Below are 21,813 nucleotides of genomic sequence, written 5' to 3'. Positions count from 1 at the left end.
TTTGTGGGGAATGATAAAAGCAGTGTTTTTAGAGGATTGTGTAACATTAATGCTAGTGTTAAAAATATGAGCTATGGCTTAACTTACAAATTGAGAAAAATAACAAGTTAAGCTCCAAATAATTTAAGGAGAAAAAATTAAAATAAGAATATCTTACACAGCTACAACTAGTAGACGAAGTTAAAACCAAGCTGTTTTTTCTAAACTATAGATTCATAAATCAAGGAAAAGAGAACATACAAATTGCTGATATTAGTAACAAATCCTGCAGACACTGAAAGATGATGAAGCAGTACTGTAACAAAACCTCACGCCAGGAAACCACACAATGGATATGCAAGGAATAAGCTCACCCAAACCAACAGAAGATGAGCTAGAAAATCTGAACAGGGTACTCACATTCTGTAAACAAACATTTAATTTTTACAAATTCCCAGGAAGAAAACTGTCTAGATGTTTTTGATCACTGTTACATGTTTAAGGAACAATGACATTCTTACTTTACTCTTAAAAGCCTACACAAAGGGTTAGCCTTCCCAGGTCTTACAATACACCCAGTGAAAGATGACTCGAGTGTGAATGACCTCACCCAACAAGATCCTGGTGAAGAGAACTCAGGTTTCCCCCAAAACTATTAGCAGATTAAATCTAGAAAAACATTAAAGAGATTACACATTAGAGCCAAGTTTAATGTTAATGGAATTTCTTTTAACTAATAATGTGCTTGCCCCAAAGAGAAGATGAGGTAGAAAATTCTTATGATCCTGCCAATAAGTTCAGAAAGTGTTTGATTAGACGCAACATACATTGTGATTAAAACTGAACTCTCAGTAACATGACTAGGAGGATCCTCTCTCTGGTGATGGAATATCCCTACCTAAAATAATAAAACACTATGCCACATCATATATTTAGCTTTTCTTTGATGTCAGGGGTAATAGATAGATACTTGTTCAAATTATTTTTGTTAAACTTTATATTGGAGGTCCTGACTAGTGTAATAGATAAGAAAATAACTAAAAGGTAGTAAATTTGGAAGAAATATTCAAGTGCTTTTTTGTTTATAGACAACATAGTTACTTTAACAGTTGGAGCAAGTACAGTGGTTTAACCTCTGTTAAGTTGCTCCTGCCCCTTAATAAATGCTGCTACGAGCAACTGAATTAAACAAGTTATTTCACCAAAAAAGAAGGAAGGAGGAAAGAAATAGAGTTCTTGAAAAAAGAAAGGGGATCTACAGGAATGGGAATAGGTGAGGGGCAAGAGACAGTAATGGGGTAATTCACATGATCAAAATACACATGTACATGTGTGAAAATGTCACAATAAAAAACATTATATATAATGAAGATACACTAATAAAAACTTTAATAATACAAAATTAGGAGAAATCTTTAAGTCTAGAACTAATCAATAAATTCATGAGTTGTAGAATACAAAGTTAATATAGAAAATAATAATTGCTATATATACAAGCAAACAAGTAAAATAGAGTTTTAAAATTAATATGTGGAAATAAATTTATCAAAATTTATGGGAGATATCTATGCTGAAGATATTGTTGATTAAAGAAGACCTGGATAGAAAAGCACATGATAAAGTGAATTAATTACTGTAGTGTCCCTGTAGAACCACTGCCACTGTAATCCAGAGCACCACTGGCTCAAGTTGCAGTGCTTGGCAAACTGAAAAATCGTAAGGAAGAGAAAAGAGTCCTGATGCTACGAGTCAATACTCCACAAGAACAAAGTTAGAGGGCTGTGCTATCAGATTCTGGAGTTACTCTGAAGCATAGGACTTTATAGAGTGTTAATTGGTCTAAGAGAAGATAAATAGATCGATAGGACAAAATAAAACAACCAGAAGTAGACCCACATATATCAATTGGTTCTTGTTCCTTTAAAGAAAGGCTTCTAGGCCGTTCATCAGAGAGAAAACTCCCTATTAATAAATGCCCTGGAAATACCTGGGTAAATGTATTGGAGGCGGGAAAAGTAGCAACCTTAAGTCAGAAAAAAAAATTGTTGAAAGGGCACATAAATCGCTGATCATGAGACAAAAGTGGATAATTTTCGACTTATGAAACTTAAGACTCTCATTGGTCAGAAGTCCTCATTTTGTAAGCCTTCCCTTGCAGAGAGGAAGGGTGGCTTGGATGCAGTCATGCCTCAGGTATCACCTTCTCTTCTAGATATTTCTTTTAGTAATGGCTAGAAGTAGAGAATGAAAGCACAATGGAAGAGCCGCTAACACGGGAGCAATAGCTAAACGCTGCACAGTCACCCAAACAGCACCACCAGCTTCCAAGTGGCCAAGCACAAGAGCCTGTAGGGGCATTTCACCACAGTCAATGGCAAGTTGAGTGAAGATGATTCAGTCAGCAGGTAGAAATTGGATACCTGAGGTCAGGGAAGCTTTGGAAATCTCTACCACGGACTCGGGCAAAGCAGGGATGGGAGTAGAGCAGGAAACAGACACAGTGTGCAAAGACACAGAAATCTATCAAGGGGTTGGATAGCTTGATTTAATTAATCATGGGGCAGTTGAAATTAAGGCATGGAAAAAATGGGGGAAAGTGACCTTTTGTGTGTGAGAAAGAGATTTGAATAATTGGACTTTCCAGGTAGTGTTAGTATCTAAGACACGGCAGAAGGGGTAACATCTACACCTGAGGAAGAGGGCAGAGACAGTAAAGGTTTGGAAGAGCCATGAAGTGAGGGAGCTTAGTGGAGGAAAAAACAGGAGCTGAAGGAGGGAGACGTGGAAGGGGCGTGCCTTGGACATGCAACGATACGGATGTGTAAGGAGTGGAATCTGGCATGACTCTCAATACAGAGAGAGGAAAAGTTTGTCTACATGTATCTAATTACCTGACTCATCTGGCCTTGAAATCCTCAGATTCCAGTTCACCTGCTCTGCTGGATAGTTCTTATTGCCTATATGACACAAGGTAAAATTACTTGGGCAGAGGGAACTTTGACTGAGGAATTTCCCAGGTCACATTGGCCTGTGACCAGGTCTGTGAGAGACTCTCTTGATGGATGTGGGAGGACCCAGGCCACTGTGAGCACCACCATCCATATGCAGATGGCCCTAGGCTGTGTAATAAAGTCAGATAGATGAGCATGCGCCAGTGAGGGAGCCAGCAAGCAGCATTCCTGCCTCCCGGTTCTTGCCTTGAGTTCCTGTCCTGACGTTCCTCAATGATGGACCATCAATTGGAAGTGTAAGCTGAAATGAACCCTTTCCTCCCCCCAAGCTACCTTTGTTCATGGTGTTCATCACAGCAATGGAGATCCAACTGGAATGCCTACCCATCTGACTTTTGCCAATAAGCAAACTCTACTTTTTCATGACCAGACAATTATTATTACCAAAATAAGTTCAAGCAAATAGGGCAAGCCATCTGTGTAAATGATGCTTATTTAAGAAAATCCACCTCTGAATGGGTTAAGGTGTCCTCGTGGTCAAATCATTTGCCTTTAGTATATCATTAAGAAAAAGAGAAAGATGGGCATATAACAAAGCAGTACCTGTTGGACTCTATCAGTGACAATGCTGGAGGATAGAAATATACTGAGAAAACCCATTTGTTACTGCCTCCTGAGGAATTCTGCAGAGTTCTATGGCAAGCCCCTTTGATTTCAGGCTGAGTAATAAAGGCATGCCATCTCAGATGGGATGAGAAGTGAGTCAGACTCAGGCAGCTGACAGAGAACTCCCTGTCAGAGGATTTTGATGTTATTTACTGTCAGAGTGAATTTATGAGGATATGCAGAACCACCCAATGTTCCCTTTAAATGGGAATAGAAATGATTTTGTACCAGTAGCAGATACTAAGAGATAAATACAAAGGTGAGCTGAAATTATATTACTTTACTGAGCATATTGATCTCATAGTCATTTCCTCTGTGGAAGAAGACCACCAGTTCTGATTTCCAAATAAGGGAGGAGAAGGCAGAACAAATGGCTAAAGGTTAGATATTTAGTAAGCTTCCGAGCAGATCACTGTGTCTACAAATCCTACAGTCTCTTCAGTGTCCACTCCGACCTGAGAACTACAACCCTCACTGGCATGGATAGCAAAATCCATTGCAGGTACTCAGGGATTTGCCTGGAAACTGCACACATCCTCCCGACACCTCTCCCCCTTGCTTGCACTACCTAGTGCAGTACTAGTGCTGTCTGAGTATCTGTGATACACAACTCTAGAGAATGTTGATAAGAGAAGCACTGGCATGGTCAGTACAGATACTGTTTGCTGACTTCCACTTTGGGACGAAGGGACTGAGAGACGGGGCCTCTGCTTCCAAGGAGAGACTTTACCATTGAGTTTCATCCTGAGCTCACATGTAGTTTTCTTTTACAGAATGTTCAGTCAGCAACTAATTGAATATCCAGGGTCACTTGCATCATCTTATTTCTTTCCAGAGCTGTGAACACTGTATTTGCAGTAATCACATTCCATAAAGGGAAACTTGAACTACAGGGCCATTGTAAACCCCATTTGTGAGTAGGGTTTGCATGGTTATAATTTTGGGCTTTAGTTTAAGCTATGATTTATGGAGCCTATTGTTTTATGTTTTGCAATTTTTTTCAATCGATTGGGGGAGGAGAATCATTGATAATAGTCTTTGGACTGTGAAGATTTGTTTATCTGTTTTTCCTCCTTTAAGTGGGATATTTGAGGCTCAGTGGAAAAGACAAGTCATACATTAAACTAAGCATTTGGGCCACTTCTGGGGACAAGTCTTTCTGGGGATGAGGAAAGGTTCACTAACTGACCACTGTGTACTCGATTCTGGATTTTAAAACTTTTGCTTATTTTAGCCGGGCATTGGAGGCACACGCCTTTAATCCCAGCACTTGGGAGGCAGAGGCAGACAGATCTCTGTGAGTTTGAGGTCAGCCTAGTCTACAAAACAAATTCCAGGACAGCCTCCAAAACAATACAGACAATACCCTGTCTAGAAAAAAAAACTTTTCTAATTTATATGATTCTTTTATTTTATATTGTGTCTGTTTATCAATTTTTCCCTTCCTGCCTGGTACAGGCTGACTCTTTCTGTAAGTTCTGTTGCCCCTTTGTCTGTTGAGGTTTGGGGTTCTTAAGATATGCTACCTTTTCTTACATCATTTTCTCTACCTTTTTCACAACACAAAATTTGGTATTTCTTTATTTTGCTCCCTGATCCAAAGTCCTTAGAAAATATCATCCATAAGTCATTTTAAGGCCTAGAAATTAAAAATGAACTATTTAACTTCCAAAAATATAGTTAATAATTATATTTTACTTTTATTTTATCTTAATTTGTGGTCAACATAATCCTCAATGATTATAACCATATCACAATTAGTTAAATACTTTTATGGCTGAATGTATGGGCCTACTCTAGAAAATGTTTTTGTGTGTTTCTAAAACAAACACAAATCTTAATTTATGTCTTTATTTCCTTTATCTGTATGTCTTACTTTTGTTGAGAATTAAAATCTTCTTATACTTGTGAAAAAAAGCTAGATATTGATAGAGACCATAATGAAGCAGAGGCAACTAGAAATACATGCATGTGCGTGTGTGTGTGTGTGTGTGTGTGTGTGTGTGTGTGTGTGTGTGTGTGCCTGTAGAGTAGCTAGCAGCTAAAGGTGAATATCAGGTGTTTTCTTCCACAGCTCTCCATCTTATTCTTTGGAACATAGTCTCTCACTGAATCTTGCTAGATTGGCTGGGGCAGCCAGAAAGCCTTGGGGATCAGCTGACTTTGCCTCCCCAGTACTGGGGTAATGAATGTGTGCTGCCATTTGTAGCTTTTAATAGGTGCTGGGTACTGAACTGAGATCCTGACAGTAATAGTCACTATCCTAGCCAAGCCACCAGCCCCCCCCAAGCCCCTTTTCATGCATTTTAAAATTGCTTCGTTTAAAGATGATATATCCCATTGGGGCAGGGGTGGGGGGAGTACCATAGCATGTGATTTTAAGAATAGAAACCCAGTTATTTCTCTTTGACTCTTCAATGCTCCAATCACCTACTCCAGAATGGTCTTAGTAGTTCCTTGACTGTGCATTGAAACATTCCTCTTGGCAGACAACAGGCAGTCAGGCTGCTCTCTGAAACTTGTCATTTAACACTTTCTCTTAAGGATGTTTTCACAGGAACAGACTAGTCTGATCTTCTTAATTATTTTAAGTTCCATGGTTTTCTATTGTGTGGCAGTAATAAGGATGGCACCATTGAATCTGCCCTCCATCTGTGAGGAATACTTTTTCTTGCAAACACTGTTTCCGTGAATATTCTTAGATGGATATTGCATATTTTATAATCAATGTGTATGTAGGACACTTTTGCAGAAATAGAACCGTTGCTATATTTTATAGTCCTGTCTTCTTCTCACTCTTCCCAGTCTTCCTGAGTCCTGGCTCTACACAGCCCACTGGACTTGGTTTTGGTCTGTGAAGTAGTACCTACTGCCCCTAACCCCTGTGAATGTCAAATAGCCCATGGGTCCTTGAAAAACAAAAAGGGAGAGATTGACTTTGTCAGTTAGGCCCTACTGAATCCAAAGTTTCCTGGAATTCCTTGTGTTTTAAAACAAGTACAGGGGCTGTGAAGATGACTCAGCAACTCAGATCTCTCGCTGCTTTTGTACAGGACCTGACTTTAGTTTCTAGGGCCCACATGTGACAACTGTCTGGGGGATCCAAAGCCCTCTCTGGCTTCCATTAGCTCTTAAGTCCATATGGTACACATAAACTCCTGCAAGCAACCAAGCATAGTAGCTGAGTTTCAGGGTTGAAGATGACTAAGGTGGCTCCTGGATTCTCTGTATTCCAACAATTATGGGTACATCTCCCTAAATCCAAAGTTCTGTATCAGAAACAGCAACCATTTTTACAGTTTCTTTTCATGAATTATTCCAGCTTGTTTTTAAGACTGTTTCACCCATTTATTAACTCCATTCTTTATCTTTAGTCATAATTTTCATTTGCTCTTCTTAAAAATATTTTTCCATATAAATAATGTTAATGACTTTTCAACTTACCTGCTTGGTACTTTGAATGTTTGCTAAATCATTAGGCATGCTAAAACATCCAGCTTATATCAAAGTCCACCTCATTTTGTGTTCTATCTTTCCTCTGTAATGGGAGACTGAAAGTGTACTGAAGCTCCAAATGTAGACTGAGTGTAAAACACACCCTGCCGTCTACTAGCTGTGAGACTTGTGGACATAAGCCTCCTCTACATGAGTAAAGTGAGGAGAATCCTTATCAGTCATCTCTCCATCACTGCATCAAAATATCTGAAACAATCATCTTATAAACACGAAAGTTTATTAGATCTCACAGTTCAGGCATTTTCCCTCCATGGCACGACCTCTGGCAGAACAAAGGCACCCACTTCATAACCTGGACTTGAAAGAAAAGGAGAAGAGCAGCTGGAGTCCCACTGTTCCCTTCAGTGCCCTGGCTCTTAGAGACTAGCCCCACCTCTTAATGTTCCTACCATCTCCCAGTAGCACCAAGCTGGGGACTAACCCTGTAATACATGGGCTCCTGGTTAAACAGTCCAAATCCAGGATATAACAGTCTGACCTTCATCTCCCAAGGCCCATGCTCATTTATAACACAAAATGTATTTAGAGTCAGTTTTCCTTCTTAAGTGTTGTACTGTTATTGGAAAGTACAAGTTCAAACTCTTCTCTGTGGTTCTAGGCAAACTCAGTTATGGGACCTTGAAAGCATAAGTTATATATTTTCTACTTACTGTACATCAAGTGAACTGTCTTGTTCCAAAAGAAATGAGTAGGGATATAAAGACCTGAAGGCCAGTGGAGCAAACATACACCTTTCTACCCCATGTTTGACACCCAGGGAACACCAGTTTCCAGTTAAATGCATCAGTACTGATAAAGCATAACTTCCATAATGGATTTCCAAAGATGCAACTTCTATCTTCCTGGCTTTTTAGAAGTGAGATGACAAATTGAGAGGGTCTACCTGGAAAGGGACTGAGAGCAGCCTCCAACCAAAACCAAGAAGGATAGAGAGCCTCCTTGCCCCAGACAACTGAACCCCAACAACAACCCCATGTGTATAGAAGTTATCACCTCCTCTTGAGCCTTCAGATGAACACTGGTCATAACAGGGTATGAACACACTCATGCGAAGGACTCTGATGTTGGTAGGATCTAGATTGATTGATTGAAGATGAGACTGAGATAAGAAGTGAATGTTGTTTAAACTGATTGGTTTATAGGAACTGATCATACACAGATAAGTAACAAACCTGCCTAGGTTCCCTGCTTTTGTCCATCATGTTGGTTGTTCTGCTGCCTTAAGGATGCAGAAGGTCTGCTTGTATTTCTTTCCCTTTACCTACTCACTCTACTCCACAGGATGCAGTGTCTTCTCTGTTGGTATTTGCAGATCTGTGTCATTTAGAAGACTCTGTTGTTAATTATAACATGGAAAATATCATATCAAGAATGATTCCTGCTGGGTCGTGGTGGTGCATGCCTTTAATCCCAGCACTCAGGAGCAGAGGCAGGCAGGTAGATCTCTGTGAGTTCGAGGCCAGCCTGGTCTACAGAGTGAGTTCCAGGACAGTCATAGCTGTTACACAGAGACACTGTGGAGAGAGACACAGAGGCAGAGACAGAGACAGAGACAGACAGAGGCAGAGAGAGAGCACTCTCCAGTCCCTGTGAGTATTAAGTTCTTCCACAGCACTGCACCTTCATTAAGCTGCTGAGGAAACCAAGACTAGGAAAGCATAGGGGTTTTGCCTCACCAGTGATGGAGCCTAGACTGGCCTTGGCCTCTTCGCTTTATCCAACAAAGTACACGCAGCTCCCCTCTTCCAACTTGTCTGTTTTCATAACTTTACAAGTGAATTTAAAAATAGTTCTTGTTCTGTTAAAGCTTTTCAGATTCCTTGAGGTAGTTAATTTGTTGTGTGTATTTTACTTTTATTTAGTTTTAAACCATGCATATCACAGTGGCAGCAATCCACACATCGCTCTTACAGATGTTTGTATTCTGGACAGAGCAGTGCATGGCCTCCAGGTTTGCAATGGTGTTCCAGAAGCATGTAGTAAGCACTCTTGTGCTGTTTTAGTCCATGATAAAGATGGCAAAACCCAAACCAGTAAAGCTCTGATCATGTTCTGAGCTCACTTGCTCCTGAACTGTACATTTCCCAAGAGAGATATTTTTACCACCCTGACAAGAATTTTAGCTCACAAATAAGCCACATTTTTGAGTCACTTTAATAAGAGAGGATTCAAAAGTTTATAAAGTTATGCTTCCATTAGTGTAGAATAAAATGGAAAGACGGGGTAAATAGACTTGATAAAACAAGCAAGCAGACAGCAACAAAGCCTTTCAGCCTCCTGCCAAATCTGCTGAAACCCACTTTGTTTTTTAATGAGACCTTTACGGGTGATTCTCAGGGGCAGAAATGTTTCAAAAGCATTGTTCCCAACCCTCTTCACGGCAGAGATACCAGGCACATGCAAGGACATTTCTTCTCACCCAGTATGCACCTTTTCCCCAGCCTACTTTGGTATCCTCTGGTAGAATATGGTTGTGGTGAGTGAGTCTAAGGTAACTATTACCAGGTACTCAGAGCATTCATATTGGTTGAACAGTGTACAGGTTGCACAGTCACACAGAAGCCTCTAACCAAGGCAAACCCATCCCCAGGCAATATCCTATTGCATTGACAGCATTTCTCTCCTTTCTGAGGACTAGTTATTTATCTATTTCAGTCTTAATATGTGGGGCCTGACAAAAATCACTTCATTCCTAAAGTTTGAGATTTTACATTTGTCGAACAGTATCATGATATAAATTTCTAGTTCAAATTCTAAAAAGAGCAAAATAAATAAATAAATGTTATTTACCATCTACTTAGCACTGACAAGCAATATTGGTTAGTTTAGATTAACTTTTTCTCTGATTATATTTAACACATATACTACTGATGTGTAAATGAACAACTGATAATATGACCACTGTATCATTGCCAACATTAAACCCTGTAAGATACATATAGGCATACACACACAGATGCAATTGTTGTATATTTATATTGTTATAAAACAATTCTTTCTTACTGAAAATTCATACACTCTATTATTTTTAAATTTTATCTTTCAGATTATAATTACAACACTTCTCCCTTTCCTTTCCTCTCCAAATCCTCCCGTATGCTCCTCCCAAGTCACCTTCAAATTCATGGCCCTTTTTGTCACTAATTGTTACTGTGTGCTTATATGTATATACATATATATTCCTAAGCATACCTTGATCAGTTTGTATAATGTTACTTGTGTGTTTTCAGGGATGATCATTTGACACTGGACAATCAACTCTTATGTTCTTCCCACTCCCAGCTTTCCTCACTTGCCTATGGCTCATTGTGTAGGACTGAGGCCTCACGGGCTTGTCTTCATACACATTGACATGCCCATTGGTGTCTTCCTTGTTCAGATCATATTTGGGAGGTCATGCTGATGAGGCTTAGAGGTAATTTATGACATTACTAGGAGAGATAATATCACAGCAAACTCCCTGACCCTCTGGCTCTTATAGTCTTTTTGTTTGTTTGTTTGTTTTTACAAGACAGGGTTTCTCTGTATTGTTTTGGAGGCTGTCGGTCCAGCCTGGCCTCGAACTCACAGAGATCTGCCTGCCTCTGCCTCCCGAGTGCTGGGATTAAAGGTGTGCGCCACCACCGCCCGGCTTCTTATAGTCTTTTTGCCCCCTCTTCCACAAGGTTTCCTGAGCTTTCATTGTTAGAGTGTTTTGAGACTAGGGACTAGTCTCCATTTGGACTAGGTTCCAAGACTCTGCATTTTGATTTGTAGTGGTTTTCTGTAGTGGTCTCTGTCTCCTGCAAAGTTTCTTAATGGTGAGTGAAGACTATACCTATCTCTCTGTGTGAATAGATAGATAGATAGATAGATAGATAGATAGGTAGGTAGATACATGGTAGATATATAAAATATTTTAGTAAGAAAAAGAAAGCACTACTTTATAACAGTATAAATATATGAAGTAAATAAGGACAAATATTTATAGATTTTTGGTAGGGATTATGCTGCTTTGATAAATTAGTGGTTGTAGATTCTCCTCCAATATCCATGACTACTATCAGTAGTTAGCTAGGTTTACAGGACCAGGCATGATCTTCCTCTTGTTGAGTGGGTCCTAAGTCAAATTGGAGAGCTGTTGGTTACTGCCGCTATTGCACCCTCCTTGATGTGGTTTGTAGGCATCATAGCTGGGTAGTACTGTTTGGAAGATTGCATGGGAATTTCCTCAGGGAGCAGGTATTGAGAAGCTCAGCAGCGTCTCTGCCTTGTGTGTGAAGTGTATGGGGTCTCCAGGAATACAGACTTCTATCTCTGAGGGGTCAACCAAGGGCAACATCAATGGGCTGTATGTTTTGAGAGTCCTCTTGGAAAGCCCTGGCCAACAACTCAAAAGAGGGCTTCTCATGTCTGTTATTAGGGTTTTGTCACATGGTCTTTGGCTCTCAGAGGGAGTGCCATCAACCCAGATGAAAAAAGGTCATTAAAGCTGTATATATATATTATATGCATAACTATATGTATTATAGATTTTTGTTTAGGTAAATAATAATAGTATGATTCCTTGTGATTTTACCCTCCTTTCTCCTTCTGTACTTACTCTCCTCTCCTTTTATAAAGAGCCCCTTTCTCCATTCCCTTTTCTGATTATGTGTATCCTGCTATTTCCCTTTACTCTTTTCCAACCTTATTCTGTATTTCCCTCCCTCTGCCTTCCCATTTTCCCTATTTAATATATTCTCTCAGAGTTTCCCCTACCCCAGTTCCTCCCATCTCTCTGGCCACTGGACACCACATCCTCTCCTCTCTTTTTGAAAAACAAACAAGTAAGCAATAAAAACAAACCAAAAGAACCAATGCAAAACAAGAATCTCTCTCTGTGTCTCTCTATCTCTCTGTCTGTCCCTCACTCTGTCTCTGTCTCTGTCTCTCTCACACACACATACACACACAGAGAGAGAGAGAGAGAGAGAACTCACAGAAACAAAATCTGAAACCATAGTATACAAACAAAAAACCAGTAAGACAAAGAATGCCAAAACAAAGCAATATTATACAAAAAGTACTGCTTTCTTTAATGTGTATTGTGTTTGTGTGTAGCTTATTTATTTAAGTTGGGGAAGTACTCATGCCATGTCTTATGTCTTAAGTGTGGAGGTGAGAGAATAACTTGTAGGAATTGTTTCTCTTCTACCACGTGGATGGGTCCTGGCATTGAACTCATGTCATCGTGGCTGGAAGATAGTGACTTCACGAACCTACCAGCTGAGTCACCTCTGCACCCTCTAACACTTTCTTGGTGTACATTTATTCATTTTAAATGAATTTTTAACTTCCCATTTTAGCAATTATCAAGGTTTCATATTTCAAAAGCTAATTATAAACTTCGATCCTTGATATGCTATCTTCTTCACTAGTGTGTACTTGTCTCTGAGGAACTGGTGGTTAGCATGTAAGAGCATCTAAAGGGAACCTAGGAAGCAGAGCCAATGTTGCAGGTTTTTACTAACTTTTATTTGGTAACTAAGAAATGCATAATCTTTGGGTGAAATTCTTTTTTTTTATTTTTTTGGTTTTACAAGATAGGGTTTCTCTGTATTGTTTTGGAGGCTGTCAGTCCAGCCTGGCCTCAAACCCACAGAGATCTGCCTGCCTCTGCCTCCCGAGTGCTGGGATTAAAGGCGTGCGCCACCACCACCTGGCTGGGTGAAATTCTTAAGAGGAATAAATAATAAAATATATTTTCTGTGTACCATTTATGCTTGCTCCCTTTTTTGCCTTGTTTTCTGTAACAAAATAAGGGTGTTATATTTAGTGTAATAGACAAGTATACTTTCACTTCTGTACATAGATATGGATATGTAAACACATACATACATGTGAATTCTAGGCATATCTAATAATAATATATCAAATAGTTCATGCATATTGTTTACTAGCTAATTTTTTTGCTAAATGTATCTCCACAATGTACTCACCGTATTGTGAGAACATGACTGGGAAGGATAAGGTGACTGCCATCCATAAACTATGCATCATAATTTATTTTTGATCAACATTTCTTTTGAACCTGGAATCTGAGGCTCTGAATTCTTAAGACAGTCTCTGTGTGTAACACAAAGAAGACTGTGATGTGTTTGTGTGTTTGTTCTGTTTGTTAGGTTGGGCTGTTTCCATGAAGGACCTTTCCCTGTGGGGATATTGGGAAACTGAGCCCAAGAAGGAGGCCTGTCCTTCCCACTACTCCCCTCAGCACTGGCTCTCCTCACTTTGCCACGCTCTTTCCCAGCTGAGGGTCCACAGCTGCCTCCACCTCTTGGCACTCTGGTCCGTGAGTGGCCTGGGAGAGGAAAAGCTGATGAGGTTGAGAAGTCCTGGACAAGGTTCCCATGCTGACTGGTGTACAAACAATTCAGTGGAATTGTATATGACCGAGCAGTTTGAAGATGTTTATCTTGTGAAAACCTTCTGGTCTCAGCATTAGACTGCACCTCTTAATTGGACAAACCCTACCAAACTGCAAGTATAGTCACTACTAAGGCTCTGTGATACTGTCATGTTTATCTTTAGTTTATAATTTCTTTTTATATTTCAGGGATATTTGGGGTTTTTAAAGGACTTACCAGGTGCACTGTATCTGCTGACATAGTAACCTCCAAGTATTTTATAATTTTGAAGTTATCTCTATATTTTAGATGATTTATTCCTTATTGTAATTTTGGAGTAATAGGAGCCAAGTACAAAATAAGAAGCTGTGTGAGTGTGTAATCATATTAATGGTCCCGGTCACATGCATGGCCTTTGTGTAAATGTAAAGCTGCGTAAGTACCTTGTGCTTTTATTTTTGGAGTTTGAATGAAACTTTAAATAATTAATTTAAAACTGTGACCATTATTGTACCTTCTACTAACAAGTAATGTTTTATAAACCAAACTGTCCTCACAACCCCTGCTAATAGAAACCCCAAATCACATAACACTTCATTCACCCACAAAAGTAGTATAATTCACAGCCTGTTCCTCTGAACTGAATCAAATGACACTTGTGTTAATTAGGAAATCAGTGCTGCTATTTAACACTAGTGCTCAGGTCTCCAAGGTACTGGGTTAGAACCCAGTAATGAGCATCACACAGCTACCTCTCAGAGCTCCTCCAGGAAGGCTGTCAGACCATGCTGGCTTCTGACCAGTGTACCTCTAAGATTTTGTCTGCTGAGCCAACATGGATCTTGTTTCTGCTTCTAAAGTTGTGACTATCCTTTAAAATATATATTCTATTCAAAAGCATTCTTCTATTTTGTGAATATTTGAGAGGGCTAATGAATAATGAATATTCTTTTTCTTTCTGGTTCTCTTTTTCCTTCTATTAGCTGTTTTGAGTATCAAAGGAGGATTGTCACCCAACAGACATCAAGCTGCATACTTTAAAGTCATAACTTATTGCACTCTGCCATCTCAGCTTGTAGGAGGTAGGAGACAGGAAAAGCTCAATTCCAGGCCATCCTGAGTTATGACGCAAGTTCAAGGCCACCCAGAGCTATATAGGGAGACCATGTCTCAGATAACCAAGGGCTGAAGATACCTCAGTGGTAGAAGCCTTGCATACTCAAGGTCCTGGGTTCAATCCCTAGCACTACACATACAAAAACGTCATAACTGAAGAAGCAGAATAATTACCAATGTAGAGTTATTGGAACATGGGGGGAAGACTATTACTATGTAGTAATTTTTTAAAGAATGAAAATTTAAAAACAAGTGCCCAAAGTGTCCAGTTCCACCAGTAAGACCAGCCGGTGTGTATTCTTCAGTGCTTGGATTGCTCAGTAGATGGAGTGTAACATTTTCATCATTCTTCCAACATATTTGATGTATCTTTATGGCTCTCGTTATCCTCTAGTGTTAGGGAAAGGGTGGGTACAGTTTTTCCATGTGGTGGTATTTTGGAATTCTGCCTTCAGTGAGTCTTTCAATAAAGGAACTTTCTGCGGGTTGAGATTCTAAAAGTGATAATTTTGATAAATGGAGCAAAAATAGATATTGCCATCATTGGCATGTAGTCTCTTCTCTCTTAAAATAAAGATGGTGAGGTATACTTGGACCCAAAACATGGGTGATGAGAGATCAATATGAGCATAGAGAACAATATGTGGCATGTCTGAGCCCATTTTCTTCTCTTATAACAGAACACCATAGGCTGGCCAATTATTAACAAGAGAACTTCATTCTGCTAATGGATTTGCATGCTGGGAAGTACAAGCACCCAGTGAGAGCAGAACCAGCATCCAATGAGAACAAATGGCAGGAGAATAACACAAAACCCTGATGTGGGTTGTCCTTCTGTATGCTGCGAATATGTGTTGCTTTTATTGGTTGATGAATAAAGCCGTTTTGACAAATGGCCAGGCAGAAAATCCAAGTAAAGATACTGGAATAAAAAGGTCATGTAGCCAACGGAGAGGCAAGATGTGAGATAACAAGCCATGAACATCATAGTAAAATATAAAATATTAGAAATGTGTTCATTTATAGGCAGAGCTAGCTAGTAAGAAGCCTGGGCCATTGGCCAAACAATTATAATTCATGCTAAGCCTTAGAATGATTATTTAGTAAGCAGCTGCAGGTACTGGTGGGCAGGAAAAAGAGATCAGTCCAGTGGGACCAAGCGAGACAGAGAAAAGCTTCCAGCCACAAAACCCAGCTTAGTCTGGTGAGTGGTAGGAAGAATCATGTAACCAGACCTGAGAAATATGCTAAGCAAGAATCATAAGAGAAGGGCAAGCACTAGCAAGACACCTAGAACAGTCAGGATAAACCGATTTATATCAAGAGCCCATTTCAGAAACAACCCCACTGCTGCCTTATGACCTCAATCCATTCATTAGGCCAAGATTCTCATAGCCTAGCAATTTCTTGAAGGTCCCACCTCTTAGTACTTTTACAAAGACAATTTCAAGATGAATTTTGTAGGGGACATTGAAGCCATAGCAGTTCCAATGCTATCATTGTTTTTACACAAGAATATGGCAGCTGCCAGTTTTATATCCTAGAATCATCCATCATTCATAAGTCCTTTAACTTAATGGATTAATTTTCCTATAAAGGTTTGTTGTTGAATGTTATCAACTTATGGTTAGGCAAGGGCTGTGTATTTCATAGTCATTTTGTTAAATTATGTTAGTATGTAAAAAACTTTAGAGATCTATTTTGGGTTTGATTTTTTTATTATATAGCATACCAACTAGCAAGATCTAAATCTGAATTGTCCTATAGGCAATTTATTCACAATTTATTAAAGAACAAGCTTGTATTTCATCCCCGCCACTTCTTCCTTTTCTCAATATCTTTTGTATACATGTATAAATAATTTATCAAATATAACATATATCATATGTAACAGATTAATCTGTTACCAATTATTGCCAAGTGCTGTGTAAGGGAATTGCTAGCAATTTTTTTCATAATACTTTTACTGATTATTTGGGAATTTCACATCGTGAACCCTGAGCGCACTCACTTCCCAGTCCTCCCAGATCAACCCTTTCCCCATAACTCCTCCCACCAAGAAAAATCTTTTACACATTATGTCACAGCAAGGAAGATATGTGAAACAACCAAGTTGCAGAAATAATTACTTTAAAATAGAGCTGTTGAGTGAATGAAGGAAGCCTAGCATTCAACAAGCGTAAATAATGTACAAATAAGATGGAACTCTGATGTTCTGTGGGAGGAGTGGGAAGTGTCACAGATGCCAAGCCTGAGCTGAGTCACGAAGGATGTGACAGGGAAGCGCCTAGGTTGAAGTCTCATAATTTACTCCATCCCTACACATCATTTCCTTTTATCTGCTTCATTCAAACACAACCATCCTACTCTCAGTCAACCAGGCTTAAACTCTGTAAATGTCTTTAGTATTTATTTTCCTTTGCCTCAAGAAATAATCAGATGTTTTCTTGAGTCAGTTATTCTTTCCTTTGTTCTAGCAAATGATTGAATTCTTGGTCTCTCAACACTGATTACATTAAGTGGTACTTTTTCCCTCTATAGCTTTATTTGCTTTATTTCATTCAAAATATCATGACTGGGGCCTTTCTGGCATGCCAGGATTCATTCTCAGTGTCACAGAAGCAGACAACATGAACATGGCTGTCACAGAGCCTGACCCTGCTAGAGGAGAGAGGTGAGAACAAGTAGACATCTTGAGGCATCCCACAGGAAGTCCTCTTCCTCATAAAGGAAGGACTGTTCTGATCAAAGCCAGAAGAGATGGACGAAAATAATCCATGTACAGGTGAGGCATGGGTCAGTGCAAGGAACATCCATAGGAAGAAGCCACACGTGCAAGGGTCTGCAGGCTTGGGTAGGAGCAAGATAACAACACAGCAGCGATGAGTGGGATTCTGTGGTGCTGAGCCTTGCCACCCATTTGAAAATTTTTAATTATCTCCTAAGAGTCTGAGAGCCACTGAAGTCCTAAGCAGAAACATTCCTACAGTTGTTTGGGGCCTGCAATGAATGGCATGGAATAAAACAAAGAGAAGAAATCTGTCTACAAGATCAATCACCCCAGCTTATTCTCCCTCCTAATCGATCTTGCCTTCGCTTTCTTCCTGTTCTGTAGTGCAACCCACCCCGTGGCAGTCTGTTGCTAGATGAGTTCCTTAACAAATATTCAGATCTCAGCAGGAAGAATCTTAATGGGGTGCCCATGGAATAATTCTGAGTCCCTCACCCTGTTATTCAAAGCTTCCAGCGCTCTGACCCCACCCGACCCGTTTTAGAGCTGTGTCATCCACGCTTCTCTTCTTTTATTCTTCTTCACTGTGGCCATGGGCATTGGACTTTCCCACAACACCCCTGTCTAACCACCCCCAGCTGTGCTTTAACCTGCACACTTACACCTTAGGTCCTTTCCCAGATACCCACCCTCCCAGATGAAACAATGGGGCGTAACTATAAGACAATGAACAACTGTGACTTCTACGACAAGGAATAAATAAAGTAACTTTCCTACTAAAATTAGCCAATAATTACATGATACTCTTTGCACCGGGTGCCATTAAACTACTTACCCCTCTGCCAATTCCTTTCCCTAACAGAACGTACTATACAGTAGAAAGCTATCTTATAACTCAGAACTGAGTACCCCCAGGAATCCATGTTGCCAGAATAATTTCAAAATCCATTTCTAATGCTAATAGTTGAGATTTATGTGTTGTCATTTTTCTACTCTGGTGTCCCCAGTCTCCTATTTGCTATTTCCTTTTGCTGTGAGAAGAAACAAGCTAGTGCCCAAATCCCTTAATCATGCATCAAGATCTCTCCCCTGCCCAAAGTTCTCTCTTCCTCATTTAGCATCAAATCCTTACTAACAATGGCACTTGCTTCTCGGTTTTGCAGAACTGATAATTACTACTGCTTTCATATACAAAGACACTATTTCTAAAATTAACAAGACAAAATTTAATATGTAAATTTTCAAAATTGTAAATGGTTTTTGTGTTTATATCTTTTTCTGAGTTCAAAATCTTTCTTATAAATCTTAGAGGCAAGGATTTATGTGTATATTCACTCTTTCTCTCTCTACACACACACACAGTAAGTTGTAAAATTAATAATTTAATAATACATTTTGTATAAGTGAAAGAATAGAGTTGCAAGTTATCACATGATTTCCAGAACGCACAATGTGGTGATGTCTTGGGTATGTGCCTACTTTTATCTTGAAAAAATTCCCTAATATAGTTGAGAAACAGGAATAAGTTGTAATTAATGTCATTCTAGAGACACTGAGGAGAGGGATGGTATTTGTGCAGTAGTTAAGAGAAATGTTAGCTGACCACAGTAGACATGCTTCTAGTTTAAAAAGTCGAAGTTAACACTCATGCTTTTGGTCACCACCAGTGTTCCTATAGTGATGACCTTGACTTGAACAGTTAATACCTGTTCATCCAGGTAATTGTAAGGCCCTCCTTGCAACATCATTCATTCTTTAGCACTACCCAAGGCTCCATGGCAGAGTCAGACAAATTTTTCCATGAGTACTTACTGAAATTTACATAGGAGTGTATGAAAGACATTGGAGTATCTTGTACATGTCTTTTGTCTGTCCCATAGAACTGGTCGCTTGTTCTGTTGCCCCACTGAAGCTGTTCAGACACCCACTGTAGTTCCTGTGTTTATGTCACTGCAATCTTTGGCATATGTGTCTCTTTCCTGCTGGTTTTTGGCCTCAACAGCCAAAAAGGATCCATAAGAGACACATCTGGAATATTTCATTTATGTTTATTGAAACTCAGTGAAATCATTGGTCCATGTTCTGGGTTGAGTGTGAAAGCCAGATTTGTGGATGGATGTTGAGAGGTACAGTATGGAAAACCTTTTAGGCTGCCTCACCTAGGGAAGGGAAGGGCATAGGAGAATGGGAAAGGCTGTAGTAGCAGAAGGCAGAGGGAAGCGCCTGCAAGGTTGACTGTGTGGAAAAGAAAGAGACAGATATTTGCATACTACAGACTTGGAAACAGGTGATCAGAACCCCTTGAAATTAAATTTAAGGATTTTAGCTTTCACTGAAATCAATAGAGAGATTCCTGTAGTTCTTCAATTCAGTGATGAATTAAGGGAGCATTTTAAATAACTATTTCAGTGAGTGTATGCTTATGTCAAAATTAACGCATACCAGCACCCAGGTATAAAGTACTAACTGTTGTGGGACAGCAATGGATGCTGAAGGTCTCTCTCTGTCTCATCCTGCAGGTTGTTATTCTGTACTTTGAGCCAAGTACCTTCCGCTGTATTCTCCTAAGGTGGGTCCGTCTTCTCGGCTTTGCCACTGTTTATGGAACTGTGACTCTCAAGCTTCACAGGTATGTTATTATGCTTATCAGTTCTCATTCCCACAGAGGGACCAACTTGCTTGGTTCTCTACTAATTGTAAACTGAGCTGGCCATTACTCACCAATGTAGTGAGCAAGATAATTGACACACATATATTTCACACATCTGGTTAGGTTTTTTTTTCTTCACCTGACAACAGCTAGAGTGATCTACAAAGGGGAATCTCCACTGAAGAATTACCTCTATTAGAGTAGCCCATAAACAAGTCTCTGGGAGAATTTTCTTAATTAACAATAGCTGGGAGTGCCCAGCCCACTGTGGGTGGTACCATTCCTGAGCAGGTAGTGATGAGTTGCATAAGAAAGCAGGTTGAGTAAGCCACACAGAGCATGCCATTAAACAGCATTCCTCTATGGCCCTTTTCAGTTCCTTCTCCAGGTTTTGACCTGCTCGAGTTCCTGCCTTGCCTTCCCTCAGTTATGGACTGTATCCTGGAAGTGTCAGATGTAATAAACCCTTTCCTTCACAAGATGTTATTGGTCATGGGATTATCACAGCATTAGAAACCTACCTGAGACATCCTCTACAAATATGTGTTAAATTTTTCAGGAATCTTTAAAGAACTGTACTCTTCAAACAAGGTGTTTTAAGAAATTGTGTTTCTATTAGAGGATAGAGTTACTCTGAAAAAATACCACAACACTGTTGGGATGTTAGCAGCATTTACTCTCTGAAACAGGATGGAAAGACAACACAGTTGAAGTAATGGTTACTGTCACACCTATAGAAGTCAGCAATTCACTCATTGTACAAAAATGCTGTCCTCCATTCCCCAATTCCATGCCCCAGGATAATCCTGCTGATATTCCAAGATAAACTTATTTTTAAGTGATTTGGCATAACAAATTAGGAGGTTCTTCTCTGGGGAAGACTAATTCTCCTGCTCTAATGACTTCTTAGTTGCCTGTAGGTATTTGTCTAGGGTTGGGGCCCCATGAAATCCCCCTTCCAAGTCAGTATATCTATTGTTCAAGTTGAAATTACAGATGTTTAAGTTATATTATACAGATTAAGTGGGTTATATTTATATATTTTGGAATATATTTTATAAAATATTTGTCGTATATATAGCAACAATTAAAGAAAAAGAGGTCACAAATTAGAACAAGAGAATTTTAGAAAGATTTGAGGGAAGAAAATGATATTTTTTATTATTTAAAAGAATAACCAAGTATTTAAAAATTATTTTTACCATTCCTTCAGAGTTTGTCAACATTGAAAAATGGAGGGCACTTACATTTAGTTCAAGACCACCCAAATATCAAAACAGGACAATAAAATAAACTTCCTGTCTGTGGTGTTAGGAGTGGCTGGAAATCCTAGGCTTTCCCTCCCTCTCATTTACAAGTATTAAGGAAGCATTGGTGAAGTTGTGTCAAAGGGGAAGCCCCTGGTACTGATGAGCATGAGGTAGTTCTGATGACCATAGAGCATCCTGCTCTGTACCCACCTGACTATAAGAATTTCTTAGTCAAGTTGTTCTACTAAGACTCATGCAGGCTTATTTTCAATGCTGTGTGTATGTTTCTTTTCTTTATTCTCTCTCCTTACAATCTTTTTGAAAATACAATAATTACTTTATCTCCCACACAAGCCCAACCCTCCCTCCTACCTTTCTCTCTTCATGTTTCCCTATGTCTTTCTCCCCTTTCCTCCCTCTCTTCCTGTTTCCCTCCATCTTTCTCCCCTTCCTCCATTCTTTCCTGATTCCTTCATCTTTTTCTCTCATCTTTCCTTTCTGGTACTTATTTGCTGAGAGTGAGCCAGATCATCTATGCTGCTCAGGATTCCCTTCATATATATATATATATATATATATATATATA

The 21,813-nt window shown here is 39.5% G+C and overlaps 1 protein-coding gene across 1 annotated transcript in view; it reads left to right on the top strand.

Moving 5' to 3' along the window:
* The window catches only part of Gpr158 (G protein-coupled receptor 158), a 345,101-nt gene that overhangs the window by 265,406 nt on the left and 57,882 nt on the right, over positions 1–21,813 (top strand). Inside the window, exon 6 of the mRNA XM_005082690.4 lies at positions 19,847–19,956. Within this exon, the coding sequence (XP_005082747.1) occupies positions 19,847–19,956 (110 nt within the window). The remainder of the gene's footprint in view (positions 1–19,846; positions 19,957–21,813) is intronic.

Source organism: Mesocricetus auratus, unplaced genomic scaffold (assembly GCF_017639785.1).
Source record: "Mesocricetus auratus isolate SY011 unplaced genomic scaffold, BCM_Maur_2.0 Super-Scaffold_100013, whole genome shotgun sequence".
NCBI classification, from domain to species: domain Eukaryota; kingdom Metazoa; phylum Chordata; class Mammalia; order Rodentia; family Cricetidae; genus Mesocricetus; species Mesocricetus auratus.
This window is presented reverse-complemented; position numbering and strand designations above follow the sequence as displayed.